This window comes from Saccopteryx bilineata, chromosome 4 (genome assembly GCF_036850765.1).
Source record: "Saccopteryx bilineata isolate mSacBil1 chromosome 4, mSacBil1_pri_phased_curated, whole genome shotgun sequence".
NCBI lineage: Eukaryota > Metazoa > Chordata > Mammalia > Chiroptera > Emballonuridae > Saccopteryx > Saccopteryx bilineata.
This window is the reverse complement of record NC_089493.1, coordinates 242,130,165-242,152,498: the sequence shown is the minus strand read 5'-3', so window position 1 is coordinate 242,152,498 and position 22,334 is coordinate 242,130,165. Positions and strand designations below refer to the sequence as shown.

The 22,334-nt window shown below is 40.1% G+C and overlaps 2 protein-coding genes across 3 annotated transcripts in view; one reads left to right on the top strand and one right to left on the bottom strand.

Moving 5' to 3' along the window:
• Positions 1-22,334, top strand: part of LOC136334176 (uncharacterized) — a 399,355-nt gene that overhangs the window by 179,997 nt on the left and 197,024 nt on the right. The gene's annotated exons all lie outside the window — the stretch shown is intronic.
• Positions 13,016-22,334, bottom strand: part of DCP2 (decapping mRNA 2) — a 54,180-nt gene continuing 44,861 nt past the window's right edge. For both annotated transcript variants that reach the window (XM_066274070.1, XM_066274069.1), the window contains 3 exons: positions 16,117-16,227; positions 14,839-14,890; positions 13,016-13,180 (listed from right to left, as the gene is read on the bottom strand). In XM_066274070.1, coding sequence (XP_066130167.1) covers positions 13,017-13,180; positions 14,839-14,890; positions 16,117-16,227 — 327 coding nt within the window. In that variant the 3' untranslated portion in view covers position 13,016. The remainder of the gene's footprint in view (positions 13,181-14,838; positions 14,891-16,116; positions 16,228-22,334) is intronic.

Below are 22,334 nucleotides of genomic sequence, written 5' to 3'. Positions count from 1 at the left end.
TTAGGAGACCATACACACTACTGAAGAGTCAATGTGTGGCACTCTCGTCCAATTTGACATGCTTCTGTTCACCATCACCAATATGTCACTTGCTACTCAATCACAATAACTGAGTTTGCATCTCATTTCAAACGTTCATGTACGCCTTTAAACCAAGCTGGAGCAGTAAAGGCGTGCATGCACGCCTCCCTTTCAGAAGCACTGTAGCTTGCGTTGCCATCTATCCTGGGGGCTGGTGAGCCCGATTATCACTGTAAAGTATCTCTGAAGAGGGCTACCACCTGTTCCATTCGGCCTTGAGGACATGCATACCATATGTAGCTGCCATAGTTCTGTTGACAGGATTTATTGCACTCACAGCTGGTTTTTGTCATTTTATGTTGTTATTGTTCTAATACCACAATATTCAGGATCTTACATGGTACAATTATTTTTATAATTTTTTGCTTTTTCCTCAACATATACATCATTCATTCATCTAAAATTTTCAGCTCTTCCCCAGGAAAGATGTCACATCATCATCAGGCAGGAAGGCTAGCTCTGGAAGATATTCATAGTGTCTTGACAAATGCAGTCTAATGATGAAGATTCACCTTGCAGTGATAGTAATTTCAATGAAATAATCGACTATCTGATGAAAGTTCTTCTGATCCTGAGCCAGCAACACAGCAAAAAGGCCTTGCTTGACACTAGATAAACCACCTGTTTTGAGAAAGTGGATGTCTGCAGGAAAGTTTCTTCCAACAATTTCTCCTTTGATAATTCAAATTCAGGTATTTTCGATAGTTTCTCTCAGAAATTGGATGATGCTGATGACAACAACAGACTGAAAATTTCAATTTGTTGACAAAAGTTTTCTGAGCAAAATTGCGATTGAAATGAATAATTATCACGAATTTATTCTTGAAAATACATAAGTAAAAGAAAAATCAAAGTTACACAAGTGGAAAGGAATTACTGTAGAAGATTTGTATGTTTTTCTAGCTCGTTATGTTGATGGGGCACATAAAAAAGAACAGACTGAAGGACTACTGGTCAAAAAATTCTTTGATTGAAATGCCAATCTTTGGAAAAATTATGTCATTGGATAGTTTTCAGCTGACGCTACGACCGTTGCACTTTTGTGGTAACAATATTTAACCCCAAGGTGATAGACTGTATAAAATTAGGGCTGTGGTAGACCACTTCAGAACAATATATATCAGTCCATTCTTTATCCATTTAGAAACTTGTGCCTCTATGAAAGCATAGTGGCTTGGAAAGGGCGCCTTCAATGAAAACAGTTTATTCCATCTAAATGGCCTAGATTTGGGATAAAGATGTTCATTCTTTGTGTCTGTGAAACAGGATTTGTATTTGACCACAGAGTTTATACAGGGAAGGAAACTGAGATTGAGTATGATGAAAATAATGTTGGAATCTCAGGGTCTATGTTGAAGACATTACTTCTTACACAGGAAAAAACCATAATGTCTACCTTGACAATGGTTATACAAGTCCTAATTTGTTTGAATATTTACATGAAAATGGAACTGGTGCTTGGGGTACCATTAGAAAAAACCAAAAGGGAAGGCCTGAGTTTTCAAGACATACTACAATCATGTTAGCTCAAAGATGGCGTGACAAGAAAGAGGTCAACATGCTAACTTCAGTTCATGAGGACTTGATGATTGAAACTGGCAAAAGTGATTACACTACTGGGCAAAGCATTACCACGTCACTAAGTGTGGTTAGGCATAATGAGAATATGGGTTTGATTGACAAGGCTGATATGCAAATACGTTTCACAGGAAATGTAAGAAAAACCATGAAATGGTATATAAAACTTTTTTCATAAAATTGACATTGCCATCACTTCCCAAAGCCAGTCCCTGCAACAGCCTCAAAGGATAAGCCACCAGGAAAATGCTTCATATGTCAGGATAGTACAAGGGAGCGTAACCAGAGAGACACAAGGGTGATGTGCATTGAATGTAACAAACCATTTTGCCTGCATCCATGTTTTAAGGAATACCAGTTTGAAAAAATTTTAAATGTAAGGGATAAATAAAAATACCTATACATTGTCCTAAGAATTATCATCAGATACGAGTACATATTTGAGATTCTGCTAATAACAATATTTTTTTATTTACAGATGGGAGGTAGGCGAGAATTGCATAACAAAAAATTTTTATTTTAAAAATGTGTAAGGCAACATTAAAAAAAGGCAAATGTATGTTCTTGTTTCCATAAATTGGTTATCAAACAAACATGATATTAAGCTAATATAACTGGAACTAATTTCGTTTTTTGGGGAAAAAAAACCCACCTCACTCTTGGGGGTCACTGAGCATGAAAAAAACTCACTGCTCAAAGGGATAATCAAACAACTTTCTTTGGCTTTTTTTTCTGATGTTCTTGTTTAATAAAAAAAAAATCAAATGCTTTTTTTTTTTTTGCTTCATATTCATTTTGAAATATCCCCTAATTTTTGTGAGCAGTGTACTTCTGCAGGACCCAAACACAAACCTGAAATGGAAAGCACAGACAGTAGTGCTCCAGGACCACAGCGGGTGCACCTCGCAGATGTCCCTGTGCTTGTGTGTCAGTGCGTATCAAACGTCAAGTACATGAAGAGTGCAAGTCCACGGCTACTCATTTGTTCTGAAACTACCAGCACAACTAGCCAACCAAACTGCTAAGGAATAGTTATTGCTGTCTGTTTCATTTGCCATTGAACACCTTTACTTTGCTGCCATCCAGTCTATTCCTAAATATCACAAAGCATAACCAAGATATCCTTTTACAAAGAACTAGCTAACTATATACTTAAAGCCTTGAGAAATGACTAACCATGTAGAATTGTGCCCCAAATGTTTTACACCAGTTTGTAGCTATAGATTGCTTTAGAACCTCAGATTCACTGAATTAAAAACAGGTTAAACTGTCACATTCTACCTTTAAAAGTCCACAGCCTAAGAACATTAACTAAGATCTCAAAGATTGAGGACCAGCAGAACATTGCCCATTTCACTCTACAAACTCAGTCTTCTTTGTTCCCAACCCAATTTGACAGTTACATATATTGACAATTTCAAAATAGCACAGGTGTACAGCCCTCCAATGTGCTTATAGCCCAAGGGTCACAGAGAGATCAACTCTGGAGGGCAAGATATGATAGCTGCTTCCAAATTCCCACAATGGCAGATAAGACATAAGTATTCAACACAAATAAAAAGGAAAAAAAAGTTCTACAAAAGGGACAAGGATGGCAAGGGAGCAGGGAGAGGAACTCAACGGCCTCTTCCTGGCTAGTCACATCAATAAAACGGATTAAGAAATAGGTCTTCAAATGGTACAAAAGACAGAAGCCAATAACTAAAACAACACCCATGCACCTACAAGAAATCTTCCTACCATAAAAGCAGCAAACACAGTGGTGCCTTGACACACGAGCTCTTTAAATCACGAGCAATTTAAGAGACAAGCAGTCACTCACAGGATTTTTTGCTTTAAGTCACAAGAGGATATTTGAATCACGAGCTTCCGCAACCCTCCACTAGATGGCCTGCCGAACGTCGTGAAAGGGAGGAACAAACAAACTTCCACGGAAAGGTTTCTGTTGAAACGGCCTCTAAGTGAAAGCGAGTAAAGTGTGGAGAAAAAGCCAAAAGTCAATGAAAATGACTATTGGGCAAATGAGTTTGTAAAATTTGTATTTTCTGAGTTTGCTTACTTTTATTGTTAAAAATGGCGCTGGGCAATCCCTCTACTGGGTATATACCCCAAAAACTCAGAAACATTGATACGTAAAGACACATGCAGCCTCATGTTTATTGCAGCATTGTTCACAGTGGCCAGGACATGGAAACAACCAAAAAGCCCGTCAATAGATGACTGGATAAAGAAGATGTGGCACATATACACTATGGACTACTACTCAGCCATAAGAAATGATGACATCGGAACATTTACAGCAAAATGGTGGGATCTTGATAACATGATACAAAGCGAAATAAGTAAATCAGAAAAAACCAGGAACTGCATTATTCCATACGTAGGTGGGACATAAAAGTGAAACTAAGAGACATTGATAAGAGTGTGTTAGTTACGGAGAGGAGGGGGGAAAGGGGGAGGGGGAAGGGCACAAAGAAAACAAGATAGAAGGTGACAGAGGACAATCTGACTTTGGGTGATGGGTATGCAACATAATTGAACAAGATAACCTGGACTTGTTATCTTTGAATATATGTATCCTGACTTATTGATGTCACCCCATTAAAAAAAATAAAATTATTAAAAAAAAAATGGCGCTGGGCAGCTGTCTGTGAAATTGCTAATTACCTTCCTGCTTGGGAAGGGCCATTGTTATGCTAGTTTTGCTGGAGGAGGGGTTTTCGTGCCAAAAAGTTTTGAAGAGCAGAGAAGAAGGGGAAGGAGAAGGAAGCCATACAATGATTAAGCAAAGCAACAATATAGCATTGAGTTTAGCAATAGTTACATATCACATGTAGTGTGTAAGTTAAAATTTGCAATTAAATGTAGCATTAAGTGTGTAGAGCAGGGGTCTCAAACTCCCAGCCCGCGGGCCGTGCGGCCCGCAGACTAATCCATGAAGTTCAAAATATTTTGCATAAAATTAAGTAAGCCTAGGGGCCTACTTGTATTTTTCATTTCCTAGCTAGATAATAAACTGTATTATTCGTCTTACTTACTTCTATGGTGCTTTCCCGTGGATGCCCCGCCCAAATCCTGGCCATAGCGGATAGCCTATTTATAGCTTTGCTCTGGAATGAGACAAAGCAAAGCTAGCTATGCCTGAAAGCAGCTGCTGCAGCTGAGTGCGGTTTGTTGCCGTAAATGGCCTGGTCTATTTTTCTTTGGTCCTGTCCACCCCATGTTTAATAATGTCGTCGTCGTGTTCTAAAAAGCGAAAGATTGCAGATGAAAAACGACTGTTTCAGGATAAGTGGGAAAATTTATATTTTGTTACGCAAGTAGGCGACAAAATCAACTGTCTGATTTGTCTGCAATGCATCTCTGTGCCCAAGGAGTACAACGTGCGTAGACATTATGACACGCTGCATGGACAACAGTTTGCTGCACTGACTGGCACAATTCGCGAGGAAAAAGTCCGTCACTTGAAGGCATCGTTCACCAACCAAAGAAACTTTTTTAAACGTGTTAACACAGCAAGTGAAGATTCCATGAAGGCAAGCTTTGTTGTTAGCGAGATGATAGCAAAGGCGTCACGACCATTCACTGAAGGCCAGTTTGTAAAAGAATGTATGATAAAGGCGTGTGAAATTATTTGTCCTGAGAAAAAGATGCTCTTCGAAGGTGTAAGTTTGTCTGCAAACACAGTTGCCAGCAGGATCACGGAGTCAGCCAACGATGTACAACAGCAACTGATTGCAGCTGCGAACAGCAACTGATTGCAGCTGCGAAGAATTCTGAAGTGTATTCCATTGCACTGGACGAGTCCACTGGTGTAACAGATACCGCGTATTGTGCCGTATTCATCCGAGGGGTCGACACAAACTTCAACATCTTTGAAGAGTTATTGGACATGCTACCGATGACAGGAATGACGAACGGTCAGGATATTTTTCAAGAACTGGAAGCTTGTATTGACAAATGTGGACTACCATGGGACAAACTCGTTTCAGTGGCCACAGATGGTGCTCCAGCAATGTGTTCACAGAAGGCTGGTGTTGTCGGATTGTTGAAGGACAAACGGAATCGGCTCAGTTTAAGCGGACCTTTTGCAGCCATACACTGCATTTTGCACCAGGAAGCACTCTGTGCCAAAAATATACAACTGAAAGAAGTCATGGATGTTGTGAAGACAGTAAACTTCATACGTGCAAGGGGTCTCAACCACAGGCAGTTTGTGTCATTTCTAGCCGGTTTAGAGGCGGAGTACGGAGAGTTGCTATATCATACTGAAGTCAGATGGTTGAGTCATGGCAAAGTGCTGCAGAGATTTTTTGCTCTGAGGCGGGAAATAGCATTGTTCATGGCAATGAAAGAGAGACATTCCTGAGCTGTGTGAGCCAACATTTCTATCGGATCTAGCTTTTCTGACAGATGTCATACAACACTTCAATGCACTGAATTCAGAACTGCAGGGCTCAAAGCAGTTGATTACTGTGATGTTTGACCGCATCAAGTCGTTCAGATGCAAGCTCACCTTGTGGGCAAGCCAGCTGACAGGTGGCAACATGGCTCATTTCTCTGCTCTAAAGTCGTTAGGTGCTGTCAATTTACAACACCTGAAAGACTATGCAGATATGTTGACCAGATTACGAGATGATTTTGAACATCACTTTCAGGAACTCACGGCTCTGGAACCGCATTTTGCACTTTTTGCCACTCCATTCGTAGTTGATGTGCAGAGCGTTCCAGAAGAAGTCCAGATGGCACTACTGGACTTGCAGTGTGACACTATTCTAAAACAGAAGTACGCTGATGTTGGCGTTCCAGATTTCTACAAGTCCGTTCCGAGAGAAAAGTTTCCAATATTAGTCTGCAGAGCTGCTAGAATTCTGGCGATGTTTGGCAGTACATACGTTTGTGAACAATTCTTCTCTACAATGAAGATCAACAAAACAGCATTGCGATTGAGACTGACTGACGAACATCTGAAAGCAACTTTGCGACTTGCAACTACACACAACTTCAGGCCTAACTTCGACGGTCTGGTGTCTGCCAAACGCACTCAGCTGAGTGGACAGAAACCTTCTTAAGGGCTTAGCTAGTTAACAGCAGTTGTGATGCAAACTCCAGTTTCTGGTCGCCTTGTGACAGTGAGTAAACTGCATGTACGATTGTGCTTGTTGTACTGATTTTTTTTTGTTTTCAACTGCAGTGAGCAAAGTGTTGTGTAACAGTTGCCTTTTGTAGACCTAGTGCGGCCCACCGAACGGCTGTGATCTTGCTCTGCGGCCCACATGCTGAGTTGAGTTTGAGACCCCTGGTGTAGAGAGTAAGTTATGTTAAGTGATAGCGCAGGAAATGAAAACCAGCCAGTCTCCTTCCCCTTTGCCTGACCTTGAAGGTAAATACACTTCATAAACCAGTGTATTTCTTTACATTCTCTCGTATTATGTATATATGTATTTGTTATTTATAAAGTACATTTGCTTATTTAAAAGCATATAAAACAAATTCGTGTGGTTTTTAGGGGCTGGAACAGATTAATTACATTCCCACTAATTGAAATGAGAGAAATTTGATTTGACACACTAGTAAATTGAGTCATGAGCTCAGCCATGAAATGAATTAAAGTTTATTAAACTTATGTGTCAAGGTACCACTTTATATGTTCAGCGCTTTATTCTTCCACCACTGGACAAAAAGGACTAAAGTCTACTCAGAAGACAGTCTGTGTGGACAGTTACAAAGGCAACTGATTCCTGTATTGCATCCCCTTCTCCAGAGCACCCTTGACCAACACTACACAGTTAATGCAAGCACCCTGTTAATGTTAGTTCCTTTTATTTATTTATTTTTTTGTGACAGAGAGAACGAGAGGGACAGATGGGGACAGACAGGAAGGGAGAGATGAGAAGCATCAATTCTTCGTTGTGGCACTTTAGTTGTTCATTGACTACTTTCTCATATGTGCCTTGATTGGGGGCGCTACAGAAGAGCGAGTGACCGCTTGCTCAAGCCAGTGACCCCACACTCAAGCTGGTAAACCCATACTTCAGCCAGATGAGCCCACGCTCAAGCCAGTGACCTCAGGGTTTCAAACCTGGATCATCTGTGTCCCAGTCCGATGCACTATCCACTGCGCCACCGTCTGGTCAGGCAAGGTTAGTTCCTCTTAAATTTTGTTTTCAATCTGCTACCATAGCTAGATCATCTCCTCTGCTAAACACAGAAGAGCCAAGACAAATGGAATGTCTTAAACTGGTTATTTCATTAACCTAGGAACCCAGATTAAATATTATGTACATGTCTCAAGATAACAAGACTTCCATACTTTATTATAGTTTCTTTTATACGTCTTTATACTTTATGTTAAACTCTGAGCAACTAAGCTTATGGAAGCCAGCCCCTCAAGTCTACTTCCATGCATGAGAGGTAGCTTTACTATTTTCCCTAGCTATATACACACACACACACACACACTCTACTATTTCAAGAGTAAATGTTGTTTGTCACAAGGCAACTAGCATCATCAATGGTGATTCAGGACAAATATATAGCTATCATGTGAAGTGACTATGGCTGTGTGCTCTCGGTTATGTCCCTGTTAAAAAGCAGTGCATTTCAGTATGGCTAGAGTTGCAAAGTATCAGCAAAGGAAGGACCAGACTGCCAAATACTGAACTTTAAAGTGAGAAATTTTACTTCAGATTTACTGGATTGCTTGGCAACCGTACTCAGGAAATACAACTTTATCCAGAGTTAGAAAACACTTGATAATGGCCATGTAATATTAAGACTCTGCTTGAGCTAGGCAATATTCCCATTTCTAGATTAGTATGTCAAACAGCACTCAAAACTGATTTATCTTCTATAATTTCTTCCTTCGCTCTTTTTGTCCATTAACTATACCTATCTTCTCCAGGGCACTTTTGTTCTAAAATAATAACCTCTCAATTTTTTTTTTGAAACTGCAATCCAAAACTCTACTTTGAGAGCATGGACAAAGTCTTTCTTGGCCATCTTCAATCTGCCATCCTTAGGACACAGGAGTACAAATTTCAAGACTAACTCAATCCTAGGGAAAAGGATGCTGAGAAAGCCCATCATAATCTCACTTTTAGAATTTTTGGCAACTATACAAATGCACTTTAAAGTCTTAAGACAGAATACAAAATGGGGAACTCTAGCTTGGCTTTACCAAGCTATCAGGAACAAGTTTATCAAAGCTGTTGTTATACTAACACCTGTTTACTTACACACAGGTACTGAAAGGATATTGATACCTTCAGACAAAATAAGTTTGACTTGCTTATCATTAATCTAAAGTTTACAGCAATACATGACTCCTTCCCCAGGCTAAAAAATAATCCAAGTCAAAATTACTAGGTAACATTTATTTTTCTTCAATCAGAAAAATGGTAATGAATCTGATCATGTAACTCTGATTAATATGCAAAGAAAATACTTCCTCAGAGAATAAATGAGACAATATATGGCAATCAAAACAAAATCTCAAAAAAAAAAATCTCTGAGCAGGCAGAGGGAAGTCCAATGGTACAAAAAATATAAAAAGCCAAGAGACGGTATCAGTAATAAGAAAAATAACTTGGCTAACTTTTATAACTGACTTGTTCCTTACTGTTAACTACTGAAGATTAAAAAAAAAAGTTAAATGAGAATAAATAATGAAATGTTTTTAATACACACATGCACTCAGACTTGAACATTTCTAAAGATCACCATAATATGTTGTTTTATAGAAGAATTTAATCCCTGTGGAAGGACGCTATTTACTTAGATTGGAGTCCTTTCTATTTGATATTACAGTAGTCCCCACTTACCTACGGAAATGCATTCTAAGACCCCCGAGGAAGCCTGAAACCACGGATAGTACCTAACCCTATATGCACTATACTTTTTCCCATATATCTTTTCACTTAAAGGAAGCACTTTACAGCTTCTCTTTGGCATATCCAAGTTGAGAGCATCTCTACTCTTGTGCTTTCGGGCCATTATTCACTAAAATAAGGGTCACTTGAATACAAGCACTGTGATACTGTGACAGTTGACCTGACAGCCCAGGAGGCTAAGTGACTACCAGGCAAGCAGTGTCCGCAGCATGGATTCACTGCACAAAGGGATGACGACGCAAGTCCCTGGCTGGAGGCAGCAGGACAGCATGAGATTGTATCACGCAACTCAGGACAGCACACAATTTAAAACTTATGGGTTACTTCTAGAATTTTCCATTTTTTTATTTTCAGACCACAGTTGCTTGTGGGCAACTAAAACCACAGAAAGCAAAACCGTGGATAAGGGAGGACTACTGAACAAATTACTAAAAGACAAAGTACCAACCCAATCTTTTAGCATAGAATTTATTTTGCTAAATTTTGCTATGTATCTTCATCATCTGTACTGATAGTTACTAGAAAAATAAGGATATTCAAAGCTCAAAGCAGCAAGCAGTGACTACAGATTCTCTGACAGCAGAGACTTGCCTTAACATGAGCGTGAATATCAAATTTAATTTGCAAACATCTTCAATCAAATTTCACCCATGCTCATAAAAGTTTTATTAGGTACCCAGACATCTTCAAATGCTCATTTCTCAAGAGAGCATCACTATTTGAAACCCTAAACCCATTCACTTGCAATTTCTTAATAAAAACTTGTGAAAGCATGTAAACCATACCCCTAATCTTCTGGATTGCAACGGGTAAGTATAAAAACAAATGATTTAACATATTATGAACCATTACAGTTATATATCAAAGCACCTACATTATTTTTAAAAATAAAAGATTCACAGTGCACTGAACCTTGGAACACACAAGGCTGAAACATAGATCATTTTAAAAGTGGATTAAAAGACCTCTCTCAAACACATAAACATAATGAAGCCAACAAAACTACTCTTCTCATCTGGCTTAAAAAGCAGCACACAGAAGTAAATTATTGCATATTCAGCGCACTTCCTTATCACTTGTTTTCTTCAAACCATGCGAAATTTCTCAATGGAGAAATTCAGTCTTGTGCTCATCATGGCCTTTCTCAAGGAAACCTGAGCACTGAGAAGCTAAAACACAGGTTTGAGGGAACAAGGAGAGCAGGTGTACATAAAGCAGATACACCCAACTTACACATTTTCTGCATAGTTCAGTCACATCACACACATAAACTTTACTCACATCTTTTTAACTTTTTTTATCTCAAGACAACTAAAAGCGGCAAGTTATCAAAACCCCACCCCACACTACCCTCCACTTTGTTCCCCAGTGCATTACGTGAAGCAGCACAGCAGCAGCAACACTGAACTATGGTTAACTCAGCGAAACTGAAAAGAGCTTGTTGGTTCTTAAAAGGCTCAACACTATTAGAAGACACACTTCTGACAACGAACGCTAATCTCTTTCGCTTTAGTATTGAGAGCTGAAAATCCAACTCTAGGCACCAGAAAGACTGGCCATAGTATATACTCACTTAAAAAGAAAAAAACATTAAAAATCACTAAAAATTAAATGGTTTCCAGATGACAGTAAACGAGTGAAAATGATTTACCTGTCAGGCAAACAAAATTTTCACTCCCTAAACAATTTAACAATCTGGAATGCTGGGACCAACTATAAATATGGCTCAAGGAGACCCAAGCAAAGCAGCTGTACTTCTGGAAAGAAGAATAAGAACTTCCTAACACAATCATATAAAATGCATTCTTTTAAAAGTCACAAAAGGAGTCACAAATTTGTCACATTTAAAGATGCAGGATTATAAATAACCTAACTCTAAACACAACTGCAATTGTGAATTCTCCTGCTTAGCACCAAGAGGGTGACACTTTCATCAATAAATAGAATTTCTCCTTTAAAATCAAGCCATGTAAAAGCTAAAAGCAAAGTAATAACAAGTGAATTCCTTAAAATAGCATTTCTTTTGGAAGTCCTATGGGTTAAAAAGAACCCCTATTAAATAGGCTATCTACACAGAATAAAGATTTCTACAATAAAATTTACAAGCAGAGATAATATTTTGTGGATACCACATGTAAAAAAATGATTTTTAAAACCCACATGACAGATGCACACACACGCATATGCTCACATCACCCCCACCCCCACAAAGGAAGCACCTTCAACTGAGGTCAGAAGCAGCCCAAACTCTAAAGCCCACTTAAAGCCCTGGTGATTGTCCTCAATTATAGCTGAAATCCTTCTTAAAATGGGCACTGCCATCCTTATTTGGATTTAAGCATCCTGAAAGAGCAAAATGCATTCCTAGGGGTGAGGTATGCAGGTTACTTTCATGTTCCGATCCCCCCCTACAGAGATGTGTTACTTGTACTTGGGTAAACTGCACCCCTCCATTCTAGCTTCATCATCCAGGGGTTTCAGCATGCTAATAAAAGCAAGTCAGTCTCTGCTACTACTGCAAATTGGAACTGAATATAACATCAGTTTCCACAGATGAACACTGAGATGCAATGTAAAATCTAATAATGTCAATATTCCATTCATATTTACACAACCGTAACATAGACTATGTCTTCACAAGAACAGAGTCATTGTATAACAAACACTAAAGAGCTGGCGGCAGGATGGTGAGGAGGTGGAGACATAGCGAGGCGGCTGCGCGCCAGGCTCCATGTTCTCTGCTGCCCTCTCTCCAGCAGTCGCACAGGCCCTGCCTGCCTGCAGCACACGCAGGATTAGAGCAGCAACTCCCCACCCACCCAACTCAGTCCCTCTAGGGGCTGAGGATTTTGTCCTTTAATGAAGTGCTAGGAGTTCATTTTGAATATGAACATTATATAGCAGATGCTGGCTCTAAATAATGACCTTTCAACAAAACTTCAAGCAGAAGAGAATTAGAAATCCTAAGTAGATAGAAGCAAAGAAAATATGTGAAATGCCACCAAAGAAGTTGACCTGCAATCTTGACTTCTGTGACATTTCAGCTCTTGCGTTCACTTAATAAATTATGTATTGTTTCTTTTAAAATTTCAATATAAGGAAACATTATTGCAATCACTAAAATGGGTAGAGTGGACAGCATTTCCATTAACTTGATAACTCAAACATTATTTTCTTGATCAGAATATAAAAACCACAATCACAGGGAAAAAAAGTGCCCTCATAAAAAGCGACTTAAATTCATTAGCGAAACACTGAAAAGGTACATCTGTATAAAAGTTATAAAACTGCATTTACAGTCCAAACTCATGTTTCTTTCTACTCTCTCTTCTCCACAATCTCTTCAGAAATATCACTGCCTCCCTGCATTTCTTTAAAACACCTGAGAAAGGTAAGGCTCAGAGAGACACCCACTCAAATGCAACAGGTCTCTGCTCTTGGAACTTCCACACACATCTGCTGCTATCAAAGGTCCAAGATTTTCATTATAGCGTTATGGTCAAACTTGAAACTCAAAAAGGCTCTGGATGAAAAGGGGAATTTGCAATGCCCGTTGCATGCCACAGTCTGTCCCTCAGCATGTTCTAGCAACTGGTCTGCACCAGAGCAAGGTAAATCATATGCAGCATCTGTGTAAGAAACAAAAGAAATAAGTTCAGTAACTGCGTAAGAAATAAAACATTGCCCTTCACCTTTTGTCATACAAGAATTCATCAGGTACAGCATATTTTTATCTCCCACAATCTAAATCTAAACTAAATTGAACCACCAAGATATTTTCCTTTCCCTAAACTCAACTGAATTCTGAATTTCTAATCTGTTATTCCTTGTCTCCACACAAACATTTAATCTAGCATTTGAAGACCCTTAATATTCACTTGTTTTTAAATATGGGCACACCTTTGCTTACCTCCAGTTTTTATATTCTGTGCCAAAATAATGGGAGCTTCTTGACAGAAATCAAAATATAAGCTTATAAGGTTAAAAGTACAATGTATGATTTGTGAAGATTCCAATTCTAGAAAAATAAAGTTGAAGCTTTATTTGGAGCTTACCCATCTTCAGGGAATGTATCAACCTAAAGAAAAGTAATTGTTCAAAACCACAGTGCAACAAAGCACCAACTTAACCAAGGTTCTTTCTGTTTGAAGTAGAGAAGGAATCTGACTAGGAAAGTTGTATTTGGAATAGACACCAAGAAGCTGAAGCAAAAAGTCTGAAACGAGGTTTCCCAGGACAAAGCTTCCTTTTATACTTCCTTCTCAAGATAACTCAAAATTTTATATATCTAATATCATGTCCAACTAAGCAAAAAAGTATATAGTGTGCCCTTTTTTAATGTTCCCAAATATAGACTTTTTAAAGCTTTTGTGAAATAATGTTTCTGAACTTACATACTTTAAATCATCAGCCTATCTCATCCCTACCAGCCAAGGTGGCCAGAAAAATCCTAAGAGAATGTCTACCCCCGTAACTTACCTATACCAAATTAATGATAGTTCCTGCTTCTTCATGTCTAACCGTAACTTTCCACATTATGGTTAAAACATCTCTTCCAAAATAACTTTTATCTTGCTTAAATCATAGACAGTACTCCAAAAAATGATTATAATGCTTTTCATTTCTTAGACTTTTTATATGAAAGCATTACATTAGATAGTGAATAAATGCATATCTAACTGCACAGGGAATTTCATAAAATTCAAAATAGCACCTAAGGAAAAAGTCTACTGTACCTCCAAATTAAATCAGTATTACCAAAGAGCTTTCTATATTCAACAGCATTACTTTCCAATCAGATTACACCAACTCTGAGGATGGAAAAGTTCCAAATGTCATTTTACTAACAGCTACCCTTAGTAAAACCTTAAAAAGTGAATCACTATCACCCAAAGGGGGAATGCTCCTCCTTCTGAACCAGTGCACCCTCACGTATATTCTACACACACACAGAATGAGGTCCCCTTACTTTCACAATACTTGGTTCTACTACCTCCGCTTTAACCCTTAAGCAATTATTTATCTGCAATATTCATCCACAGCACTACGGCTTGACATTTAGAAAATAAAAAGCACATTGAAAGGGCAAATAATCTCACCCTGACCATTTAAATAAATGCATTTTAGCCAATTGTATATAAAAGAGAACTTGACCACACACATGAACTCTCTCCAGACATGCAACTCTTTCTGCTTATCTGTTGTAGTTTACCTCACACTACAGTAAAATCAAGATAAGGCCAAAACCTAATCCCATGAGGCAGATTTTAAAAAGAAAATGACTTGCCTGTTTCAAAATGATCCTGAAGTTTTCGTGGATGAAGTTTTTTTTCACATTTCTATAAACAAACATACAAAATATACTATTTCTAGTTACTTTACTTATTATCAATGAGGCAATACCTACTTTTAAAATGCAATACTGTGAACATATTTCTTTTTCAATAAATACAAATCTATACCATCAATTTTAATGACCACATGGTAGTTTATTACACAGATCTATAATACTGCATTTAATTTTATCTTCTTGATATTTACATATTTTCTAGATTTTCATTGTTAAAGAGTAATAAGGTGAATATTCTTTAAATTTCTCTCCTATGGAACCAAGACAAGAAGTTTTTCAGACTTTCTATATAGCCATACTACTCTCTAGAAGGTTTTACCAATTAGTAATTTTTAAGTGTTGTCATTACACTAAAACAATACACAAGTGAGTATCTCTTCATCTTTGCCAATCTGACAAGAAAAATAGTAATATACTGCTCACAAAAATTAGGGGTATTTCAAAATGAATATGAAGCAATAAAATATTCCCTAATTTTTGTGAGTAGTATAGTAAACGGCAAGTAATCTAACAGTAAACTGATTGTTAACATGTCTTTGCTAGTGAACTCAGTAAGCCCCAAGTTAGGGACAGCACGTAATTCAGGTAAAATATTTTGCTAAAAATTTAAAATTACTATTATTACCCACTGTCAAAGAAAGAAAAATAGATGAGGCTACAATAAAACAATTCAACATACAAATAACAGGGCTCTCAGAAAAGATAAGGCCATTAGTTATGAATTGCTTTCAGAAGCAGAGACTAAAAGAATGGAAGTCAACTCCCTTGAATGCTCACAGTATTTGTCTCGGGCCTAATTTAATTAGAAAATGATGGCTGAATTTAACTTTTAATTTTTTAAATTCTAGCAACTTGAAGAAAAAAAATATTGTAATATTCTTTCAAACTTTGAACTTCATTAAAATAATATAGACTATTAATAAAAATATAGACTGAATAGCCAAGGACTGGATCTAGAGAGCAGGGTTGATTACACAGTTTTCATAGTACTAAAAATTAATTTAAGTAACTGTTTACATAAAAAAAAGCAAGCATTAGATGTACAATTAAATCAATGCTACAACCTGTAATTGAAAGTAGCTGAAAAAATTTTTCGTGGACAAACTGCAGTTGCATGCCATAAAAATTCTACCAATTGATTTGCCTTGACAATGCCTTTACCCCACTCTTAAAGGCGGGGAACACTCTGCTAAGCATGAGAAGAGTAATCCTTACCATCAAGAAATTCTGCTGCTTGGCTGGCTGGCTGTGGATCCCATTTGTTCTTTTCTTTTGATTAGGTGAGTCTTGATACTGTTTTCTGCCATTTCCCCTCATATTTTGATTCTGTTTTGCAATGAAAATAAAATGTTAAACCTATAGTAAAATGGCCTGACCTGTGGTGGTGCAGTGGATAAAGCGTTGACCTGGAAATGCTGAGGTCGCCAGTTCAAAACCCTGGGCTTGCCTGGTCAAGACACATATGGAAGTTGATGCTTCCTGCTCCTCCCCCCTGTCTCTCTCTCTTCTCTCTCTCTCTGTCTCTCTCTCTCCTCTCTAAAATGAATAAATAAAATTAAAAAAAAAAACACCTATAGTAAAATGTAACAGGACCAAAGACTGTATCGCCGATGAAATCTGATAAGCTGGGCTGAATCAAGAGTTTAGCAAAGCACACCCCAAAATCTTCCTAAAAAACTGGGGAACCATACCTGATCAGTACTTTTTCTTATAGAAGATAGTTTTTCACAAAGCAAGGTCCCTAGGAATCTTTCCACACCTCTTGCCTTGTGCCACATTTGCTTCCAGATTTTGTTTCCAAGGCATGAGTTAAAAGACGATGGGATGGGGAAAGGAGTGAGTTTGAAAAACTTATGTGACTGTCAAAGAAAAGCTCTCTGGGAGGAAATGCTGAGGTAGAGTGGCCACAGACAGCTCTTAGAGTGTGAAATATGCAGATGTGATCAACTGTTAGCCTATAATCTGCTTTAAATTATTAATAAATAGCATTTTAAAATTAATATTCTCATTTTATAAAATAAATAAGACTGTGATGTTTTAAAAATTTGGCTCATTATCTCTAAGTTTAGACCTAAAACCTAAACAATCACAGAGGGAGAAAGGGAGAAAGGTAGAAAGGAAGGGGAAGAAGGAAGGAAGGGGAAGGAGGAAGAGGGAGGAGGGAGAAAGACAGAGAGAGGGAGAAGAGAGAGGGGGAAAGAGGAAAGAGAGGGAGAGAGAAGGAAGGAGGGAAAGAGGAGAGGGGAGAGAGGGAAAGAGGGAGAGAGGGGGACAGGGAGGAAGAGGGGGACAGGGAGGGAGAGGGAAAGGGAGGGAGAGGGAAAGAAAGGGAGGGAGGGGGGAGGGAGAGAGGAATGCTACTATGAACACTAGTACACAAATTATTTTTTTGAGTCCCTCCTCAGCTGGGAGCTAAGACCTCTGTTTAGGACTGGTTTGTCTCTGTTTTCAATTCTTTTGAGTATATGCCGAGGAGTAGAATTGCTGGGTCATATGGTAATTCTAGATTTAACTCTTTGAAGATACTCAAGTGTTTTCCATGGAAGCTGTACCATTTTACATTCCCAGCAGCAATGCATGAGAGTTTCTTGTCATCCTTGTTATTTTCCATTTTCTTTATTATACTCATCCTAATGGGTATGACATGGTATCTCTCTGTAGTTTTGATTTGCATTTCTCTGCTCACAAATGATGCTAGGTATCTTTTCATGTGCTTATTAGCCATTTGTATGTGTGTGTGTTGTGTGTGTGTATATACATAAATATATACTGGTTTTGGTTGGGGTTTTTTTTTTTTTGAAAAATGTCTATTCAAGTTGTCTGCCCATTTTTTTCTTTTTTTGGGGGGGAGGGGGGTACACAGACCAGAAGGGAGAGATGAGAAGCATCAACTCATAGTTGTGGCACTTTAGTTGCTCATTGATTGCTTTCTCATATGTGCCTTGACTGAGGGCTTCAGCCAAGCCAGTGACTCCTTGCACAAACCAGTGACCTTGAGCTTAAGCCAGTAACCATGCATTCATGTCTACGATCCCATGCTCAAGTCAGTGACCCTGCAGCTCATCCTGTGTTCAAGCCAGAGACCTCAGAATTTCAAACCTGGGTCCTCAGTGTCCCAGGTCAATGCTCTATCACTGCATCACCTGGTCAGGATGTTCGCCGATTTTTTAAATTGGGTTAAGTTCTTTTTTTGGTGGGTTTTTTTGCTATTGAGTTTAGGAGTTCTTTATATATATTTGGATATCTAGCCGGTAAATGATTTATAAATATACCTACTCTGTAGATTATCTTTATACTCTTTTGATGGTGTATTCTGATGCACAAAAGTGTTTAATTTTGATAAATCTAGTGTTATTTTTTAAAAGAATGAAAATAAAGTGGCACCAAAATGGATGGTTAAAATAATAGCAAGCATTAGTAAGGATATAGCACAACTGGAATTCTCATATATTTTGCTAGGGATATAAATTATTTGAGAATATTTTGGCAGCAGGCGTGCCCAAACTACAGCCTGCGGGCTGCATGCGGCCCCGAGGCCATTTATCTGGCCCCCTCCGCACTTCCAGAAGGGGCACCTTTTTCATTGGTGGTCAGTGAGAGGAGCACTGTATGTGGCAGCCCTCCCAACAGTCTGAGGAACAGTGAACTGGCCCCCTGTGTAAAAAGTTTGGGGACTCCTGGTTTGCAGTATATACCCAAGAACATAGCCATATTCAGTGATCCAACAATTCTGTCAGTTATACAGACCCAAAAGAATGTGTATGTTCATCAAAAGACACACACAAGCCCTGGCCGGTTGGTTCAGTGGTAGAGCGTCTGCCTGGTGTGCAGGAGTCCCGGGTTCGATTCCCAGCCAGGGCACACAGGAGAAGCGCCCATCTGCTTCTCCACCCCTCCCCCTCTCCGTCTCTCTCTTCCCCTCCCACAGCCAAGGTTCCATTGGAACAAAGTTTGCCTGGGCACCAAGGATGGCTCTGTGGCCTCTGCCTCAGGCGCTAGAGTGGCTCTGGTTGCAACAGAGCATCGCCCCCCAGTGGGCGTGCCAGGTGGATCCCGGTCAGGCGCATGCGGGAATCTGTCTGACTGCCTCCCCATTTCCAACTTCAGAAAAATACAAAAAAAAAAAAACAAGACACACACACATCAACATTCATAACAAGCCCCGGCTGGTGACTCAGTGGATAGAGCATCCTGGGTTTGATACCTAGTCAGGGCACAAAGGAGAAGTAACTGTCTTTTTCCCCCCAACCCAAGCTCTGCTCCCCTAGCCAGCGGCTCAACTGGTTTGAGTGCAGCCCTGGGCACTAGAATAGATAGCTCCATTTGAGTGCATCAGCCTCAGGCACTAAAAATAGCTTAGTACTCTCAAGCCATCAGCCTCAGAAGGGGTTGCTGGGTGGCTCCCAATCAGGAAGCATGCGGGAGTCCTCACTGTCTCTCCTCCTCTCACCTTAAAAAAAAAAAAATTCCTAACAGTATTATTTGTAAAAACCCCTAACTGGAAATAACCAAATGTCCATTCAGAGTAGAATAGAGGATTTCCAGGCAACATGGTAGAAAAGGTAAACACTGTATTAACCTTCTCCCATGACCATATCAAAATTACAACTTATAAAACAACCATCACTGCCCAACTGGTTGTGAAGTGGATAGTGTGTTAACCTAAAACACTGAGGACCCAGGTTCGCAACCCCAGGTCTCCGGCTTGAATGTGGGCTCATTAGGCTTGAGCACAAGATCATCACCATGATGATCTTGAGCCCAAAGGTCACTGGCTCAGTTGGACCCCCCATACCTCCTGCACCCGATCAGGGCACATATAAGCAATCAATGAACAACTGAAGTGCCACAACTATGAGTTGATGCTTCTTAGCTCTCTCCTCCTGCCTGTCCACTTATCTTTCACTTTAAAAAAGAAAAAAAAAAGCCTGACCTGTGGTGGCACAGTGGATAAAGCGTCAACCTGCAATGCTGAAGTTGCTGATTTGAATCCCTGGGCTTGCCCGGTGGGTCAAAGCACAAGGGAGAAGCAACTACTAAAAGTTGATGCTTTCAGCTCCTCCCTAGCCCGCCTTTCTCTCTCTTAAAAAAAAAAAAAAAAAAAAAAAAAGGCCCTGGCCGGTTGGCTCAGTGGTAGAACATCGGCCTGGCATGCAGGAGTCCCGGGTTTGAATCCTGGCCGGGGCACACAGTAGAGGCGCCCTTCTGCTTCTCCACCCCTCCCCCTCTCCTTCCTCTCTGTCTCTCCCTTCCCCTTCCGCAGCCAAGGTTCCATTGGAGCAAAGATGGCCCGGGCGCTGAGGATGGCTCTGTGGCCTCTGACTCAGGCACTAGAGTGGCTCTGGTCGCAACAGAGCGACACCCCCCCCCCCCGCAATGGGCAGAGCATCGCCCCCTGGTGGGCGTGCTGGGTGGATCCCGGTTGGGCGCATGCGGGAGTCTGTCTGACTGCCTCTCCATTTCCAGCTTCAGAAAAATGCAATAAATAAATAAATAAATAAATATCAATAAAACTTTAAAAAAGAAATCCCTGAGAAACACCTGAAAACTAAGCTTTAACTAACTATATAAAGAAACCACACCAAGACTGGAAGGAGGGGCTGAGATGCAGAATAAGCAGATCCCACAACCATGGTGTGGTGATTAAAAAAACAAAAGAGAGCCTGGCCTGTAGTGGCACAGTGGATAGAGCTTCGACCTGGAACACTGAGGTCACCAGTTCAAAACAGAGCTTAGTTGCCCGGTCAAGGCACAAGAAACGGGCAAGTGGTGAACAACTAAAGTGATGCAACTATGTGTTGATACCTCTTGCTCCCCCCTCTCTCCTCTCTCTATAAAATAGATAAAATCTAAAAAAAACAACAAACAAACAAAATGAAAGCAGTATCTTGGCTGCAGAGGTACCCTGAGGAGCACGGAGGCCTAGCCCCACAATGTGCTCCCCAGCCCGGGTCACCAATGCAAGGCAGAGAAGTTCCCATAACGCCTGGCTATAAAAAGCCACAGGGATTGTGTCTGAGAAGGACACAGCCTACTAGAGACTGAGGCACTGAAGATCTTATAGGCCTGAGCAAAGACTCACTCACACTCATACTCTCACTCACTCACTCTGAGCTTCAGCACTGAGGCAGCAGCTAGAAAAGTGCCAGGGACAAGGGGAGGAACTAAAATGACTAGCTTCAGGGTGAGGACAGAGGAGCAAGCATGAGATCAGCTCTCCTGATAGTGCTGGCAGATGCCACTGTTCCTCTGTTAAACCCTCACCCTCTGACCGGTGCCAGACCTGAGCTCTCCGTGAAGGGGCTAACACTGATCCGTCCACCAGCATGATTCCAAGACCCCACCCAGATCACGCACTCCTTTTCAGTGGCTTTTCCACACAAGCAGCCTGCCTCATCTGCATGACACACTTTCCTAAAAACGCTCAAAGGTTCACAAACCCCAAAAGAGCAGCAGCTGCCCTCAGCATACCCTTCAGCTCTTGCTAAGTGCCCAGAGCCAGTAGCAATGGCAGAGAGCACAGCATCACCGCTCCCAGGCACTTCAAAGCCCAACACAGGCAAAAAAACAAGAACAAAAACCCCACACATCTCTTTGTAGCTCCTAAGAGGTGACCATATCAACACACCCAAAACACAGAGTTGGCAGGCAGAGCCCTGTTAAAGCCGACTCCACCAGCTCATCCACTGCAGTCATGGCGAGGCCTCACAGCCTAGCACTCCGAGTCAATCCTACCCACCGATGTGCCAACATCAGTCAAGGCTCAACTGCAACGAGAGCACACACAACCCACATAAGGGATACTCCTGGGCCACCTGACCAGGGAGACTGCACCACTGGAATCCACAGAACACCTACTACATAAAGACCCTCTGCCACAGCTGAGAGACGAAGCAGCTCTACCTAATACATAGAAACAAACTCAGGGAGGCTGCCAAAGAAAGGTGACAAAGAAACAAGTTCCAAATGAAAGAACAGGAGAAAACTCCAGAAAAAATTCTAAACAAAATGGATGCAAACAAGCTACCATAGAATTCAAAACATTGGTAATAAGTATGTTCAGTGAACAGAGAAAAATAAATGAGAACTTCAACAACCAGATAGAAGCCATAAAAAAAATAGAAATGAAGAATACAGTACATACTGACACAAAGGATACATTAGATGTAATCAACACATTAAATGAGGCAGAAGATCAAATCGGCAAAAAACACCAAATCAGAACAATGTAAAGAAAAAAGAATTTTTAAAAATAAGGAGTTTGCCCTGACCACCTGACCAGTTAGTTCAGTGGGTTAGAGCATTGTCTCAATACATCAAGGTTCTGGGTTTGATCCTGGGTCAGAGCACATACAAGAATCAACCAAAGAATGCATGACTAAATGGAACAGCAAATTGATGTTTCTCTTTCTCTCTCTCCCCACCCCTTTCCT